This window comes from Pteropus vampyrus, unplaced genomic scaffold (genome assembly GCF_000151845.1).
Source record: "Pteropus vampyrus isolate Shadow unplaced genomic scaffold, Pvam_2.0 Scaffold32, whole genome shotgun sequence".
NCBI lineage: Eukaryota > Metazoa > Chordata > Mammalia > Chiroptera > Pteropodidae > Pteropus > Pteropus vampyrus.
In genome coordinates, this window is record NW_011888813.1 from 2,332,746 (window position 1) to 2,338,075 (window position 5,330).

The 5,330-nt window shown below is 44.5% G+C and overlaps 1 protein-coding gene across 3 annotated transcripts in view; it reads left to right on the plus strand.

The window, feature by feature from the left end:
• NRXN3 (neurexin 3) overlaps window positions 1-5,330 on the plus strand; it is a 1,427,156-nt gene that overhangs the window by 923,910 nt on the left and 497,916 nt on the right. The window contains exon 1 of one of the 3 annotated variants that reach the window (XM_023528803.1): window positions 1,166-1,403. The exons of the other annotated variants lie outside the window; for them this stretch is intronic. Within the exon in view, the coding sequence (XP_023384571.1) occupies window positions 1,166-1,403 (238 nt within the window). Of the gene's footprint in view, window positions 1-1,165; window positions 1,404-5,330 lie in introns of those variants that run through there. 3 annotated transcript variants of the gene reach the window in all.

Below are 5,330 nucleotides of genomic sequence, written 5' to 3' on the forward strand. Positions count from 1 at the left end.
TGGTGGGGCAATGTGTGCTGGGAGGCTTGTGCAGGTGTAGACAAGGGAACATGTACTTGAATGGGGAGGGCCGGGATTCCGGTCGCTTGGGCCCCTCCTTCCTCTTGAGCCAGCCAGTCTCTCGGCAGAGCGCTTGGGCTGCACTGATTTGCTCTCAGGAGTGTGCTATTTGCATATGACTTGCCCATTTGTGAATTTGGCTCCCCAACTCCTCGCTTCACTTCACCTGTGCCTCCCAGTTCCCAGCACTTTGCAGGCGCCCGTCCGCCTTTCGGCCACCTCTGCCGCCTGCGGGCACCTCCTCTCGGTCTCTCCCTGCTAGCCCACCCACCTCTCTGTGCCCAGAGCCACGTTGGTTTGGGTGGCTGCTCCGCGCTGGGTACCTCCTCCTCTCTTCTTTCCCTCCGGTCCTCCTTGTTCTCTTCCTCCGGCTGCTGCTGCTGCTGCTGCTGCTGCTGCTGCTGCTGCTGCTGCTGCTTCTGCTTCTGCTTCTGCTGCTGCTGCTACAGCTTTTCATCCAGTTGGGAAACCCAGGACGCAGGCAGCTGCTCCTGGCTCTCTTCCAGAACATGCGGGTTTAACAGCTTCTGTTCCCTTCCTCCAAGACTCTGGGAAACACAGGAAGAACTCTCTCACCTGCAGCCCCTTTTTCTGGCAGTTCTGCATTGCATCGCATGGAAGTGGAAAAAGAAAAAAAAAATGTTCAAACTGCTTGGATGTTGGGATAAACTAGCCTGAACCTACACGGGTCTCCTGCTGCCTTCTCTTCCTTCATTTCCACCTTTCCTGTGTGACTTCCCGGAGTGTGCAGTTAAGTCAACAGACCTGAGGTGCCTAGAGATCAGGAGAAAGTGGTGGCTGGCCTCACCTGACATGTGTGGCATTCCTGGGCTCCTTAGGAGGGTTGTTATACCTGGGTAGACTCTGGCATCCTAAATTTAAGCCCCAGGAAAAGGGGGCTTTTGCCTTCTATCTTTTTTTTTTTTTAAGTAATTTATTTTTAACTGATTCATCATCTGTCTCGAAAGCTCCTATTCCTTCCCTCTTTCCAAAATTTGGGCAAGTCTTCCTCCTGCTATAATGGGTCCCTGGGCATCATGAACTTCATTATTCCTCACTGGCTGGAATTCAAACTGCCCATCTGTACTGGTCCAGTGCGTTGACCATGCACCTGAGAATCCACGCAAGACGGAGCCCTCCTCGCCGGCCGGCCTGGACACTTGGGATCTGGTCCCTCTTTTGGGGATGTATCGTCAGCTCTGTGTGGAGTTCCTCTAATGTAGCTTCCTCCTCTTCCTCGCCGGGGTCTCACTCTCAGCACGAGCACCATTTCCATGGCAGCAAGCATCACTCAGTGCCTATTTCTATCTATCGCTCTCCTGTTTCCCTGCGAGGAGGGCACGGTGGGTCTCTCTGCTCTTTATCCTTTTAATGGGGCATAGCAATTCCTTAACCCACTCGCCTTTCAGGTAATTTCAAGGGTGGGAAGAGGAAGAATTGAATTTAAAATAATGAAAAGCATCGCATGTGCATGAGCCAAGAAAATGTCCAGTTTCTCCTTAAAGGCTAATGTCATGTTTTCTGCCCCAGCCCCCCTAATAGATTCTCCTCTCCTTAGCTCCCTTATCCGTAGCTGCACCAACACCACATTCTCCCCTGTGCAGCCCCATGCCCACCCCAGCCCTCCACCATGATGGCAGGCAACTTATCAGATAAGTGCCCGAGGCTGCACTTTAAGAATTCATTCTTTCACCTTGCTTTTACCCTTCACTCTGATCTTGTTTGCTAGCTAGCATGGGGAAATAGGAGACCGCAAGTATCCTTAGGTCTTCAGCCTGAAGTAGTTTGAACTGCTGAAAAGTTGCCTGAGTGGTAAAGGTGAGGATGGAGGGTAGCTGAGTGTGTTTAAGGAGGCAGAAAACATAATTAATGACAGAGGTTATTATTGTTCATTTGGGCAGTTTAATGTTTGTCCACATGTCTGCTAGAAAGAGCAACTATCATAAAAACTATACAACTAGTACTGCTAACTACCAGAGAGGAAGCAATATATAGATAAGGCAACTTAAAACATACAGAAGTGTAAATTATAGTAACTTTGATTCCACCATTTATGGGAACATTATTTTAATTAAAGGTAGCATGGGTGAGCTTGTTCACCACAATATAAGTCTGAAATGTTTTGCTCCATACCCTCCTTGCATAGCTACTGAAGGAAGAGATCTATGGCTTTTAAAAATACATTCAGCTCTGTGCAGGCTGCCTCCGAAAGAGTGATGTCTGCCTCTAAGGTAGGAGCTTGTTGTAGTAAACTGTTCTAAAGAAGGGAGCTTCGTTATTTGTTTACTATGCACTCCACTCCAAGGGTGAGGAGAGGAATAGGAATCACAGAGCCCAACTGCAGGAGCAGCCCTCCAGGGAGTGGCACAGTGAACCACACCAGAGGTCCCCCGCCCTAGCTTGTATTTCGAAGACCTATAACATGCAGATCCCATTCAGAACATCAGTTTTTCCCACCGCATCCTAGCCCTGGGCTTCTGCTCGGTGCTATCTGTAGTGTTAAGTGGAAGCACATTGAGAAAATGCCAGCACGTACTCTGACTCTCTCTTTAAATTTTATTTGATGGAGTTGTCAAGCAGCTCTGAACTTGTAAGGTTGATGGTGGTGGTGGTGTGGGCGGGCGGGGGGGGGGAGGGGGCGCGGGCGGGGATGCTGGATCTTGATCTGGTTGCTATTTTCTCTGTGACTCCTGCTGAGTCTTTCTTTAAAAAAAAAAAGACAGAAGGAAAGAAAGGAAGGAAGAAAGAAAGAAAGAAAGAAAGAAAGAAAGAAAGAAAGAAAGAAAGAAAGAAAGAAAGAAAGAAAGAGAAAGAAAAAAGAAAAGAAAGAAAACAAACCTAGAAGAGGAAAGAACCACAAGCACCAAAAAAGCAAAAGCAATTTCATTGAAATGAAAACTATTAGCTCCTAAAGGGAAGAGGGACTGGGAGTAGGGGGTGGGATTATAAAGATTGGGGAAGAAAAAGAGGAGAGTGAAGGGTGGAGGAAGCCAGACAGACTATTACTAATAGCCATAATTAAACACGGAAACGTTCAGCAATAATTAGCTAAATTTTGCTAATTAGTGTAAATGATCAGCAGGGAGATGAAGATTATGCATTAGTTAGAGGTTATAGGCTGGCGGGGTCTGATGTTTTCTATTCAGGATGTAAACAGTTAAAAGCAGCTACTAGTTAAGTGATGGAATTTGCTGAGCAGTACTTCCCAGGGGTTTCCAAATCTGTCAATCTCAATTTCAATCTCTCCCTCTCTCCTCCCTCCCTCCCTCCTTCCCCTTCCGTTCTCCCTCCCTCTCTCAAGGACCAGTTTGCTCAGTACTTCAGTCTTTTTCACTGGTTCCCAGTCTCGTTTCTCATTAACCTGCATCTGATAAGATTTAGCATGTGATGGAAAAAGAACAAAGCAAGTCAATGATGAGAGACCCCAGAAGAGGCCCTCAGATTCACCATAGCTATAGGATGCAGTGAACTCCAGGGTCTGCGTGGCTAAGATAAGAAAGCTCATGAATTCAATTCCTTAGTATCCTAAAATCCCATCACATTGATTCGGGGCTTGGAGAGTAAATGCGTCTATATTAAGTAGGCTCCTTGCATGTTTAATTAATGCTTTTGAGCTTGAAATCAAGAGACATAGCAATCAACAAGATGCCCCAACCTTTGGCTCCAATCTCACTTCCTTTTGAGCCCTGAAAGGACCAGGAGCCCCTCAGCATGTTGCTAATGTGCCTCTCATTCTTACTTGAAGTACACTTGCTTTTCCCTAGTCTAAGCAAAAGGCTTTGTTTTAAAGCAATTGTTTAAAAAAAAAAAAAAAAAAAAGGAAAAAAAAATCTTTTGAATGGAGGTGGTAGGAGGCATAGCACCATGAGACTAATGGTTGTTACCAATAATTTTCTGCCAGCCTTATTCCAGTGTTAAATGCAGCAGTGTATTGTTTGTGAAGAACTAAATGCCCTTCATTCTGGTATAAAAAAAAAAAACTAGAGTCTAAGAACTTCCTTTGGATTCAAGAGAGATTTTTATTTGTTTGCTTTTTCTACCCTTGTTCCCCTTGCCCATTTTTTTGAGAAGCCAAAAGTCCAAAGAGCTACCTTGCTAGTCAGTTATTACCATCCCTGCTTCCAAACCTGTCTGCCCTATCGTGAGATTCACACTAAAACAGAAGAAACAAATCCTCTAAACAGCTTTTACCCAGGCTTCGTTCCCACCTTTAGAGAATTATGTGTAGATTTGCCTACAGTCTTTATCCCAGGGCAGCCTAGAGAGGGCTGAGCTCCTTTATGAGCTTGGGAGACAAGCTCCCCACACCTGCCTGGGGCGCCCAAAATAGTCTCAAGTTAGGATCGAGTCTCTGCAGAGAATGAACTCTTCTCTTAAATGTACTCTAGTAAGCTTTTACCCATTGGTCAGTCCCTTCTCTGAGGCTCCCCACTTTCTTTCATGTTCTCTTCTATTCAATAGTCATTCAGTCAGCATGTATTGAGTATTTACTATGTGCCAGGCTGTGTGCTATTTGCTAAGAATAGAAAACTCAATAAGACATTATGGTGTTCAGCTAGGGATAATTTCAGAAGTATATGGATCATCTAAGGGCTTCTATAATTTTAAAAAGTAGCGGGGACAGGGTGAGGATGCATATACCAAACCAAATTAATTAATATACAATATAAGTATCCTTCATAAAATGAAGATTTACATTTTTCTGTTAATCAGAATATTCCTACAGGTATATTTGCATCCTCGACTTTATTACCATAGGTATATTTGCATCCTCGACTTTATTACCATATCTAAATATCATACTTATCATAGCTCCGAGGAAGTTTAGTGGTATGGGACATATAAATACTAAAATATATTTGTTAGCTAGCCTCAGTTTCCTAACAGTGTTTTGTATATTTTTTTCCTCTCGCCCGCCTTTACAAAGTCCAATGTACACCTGCCTAAAAAATGCTTAATACGTATAGTTTAGAAAACAGGTTTCTCTGAGGATCTTAGTTCTAGTATGTGTCTTATATTTTATCTTCCATGAAATAGCAGACCTTCCTGACTCCAGGCATTTGGGGGAATTAGTTGAGGACACGGAATTCAACTTTAAAAGGGAACACAGTACAATATATTTAGGGAAAATTCTCTTGCTCAGAAACCGGTGAGTGTGTGTGTGTGTGTGTGTGAGTGTGTGTGTGTGTGTGTGTGTGTGTGTGTGTGTGTGTGTGTGTGTGTAGGGGGAAAACATAAGTCTATTTGAATCAACTTAGCAGAAGTAGTGG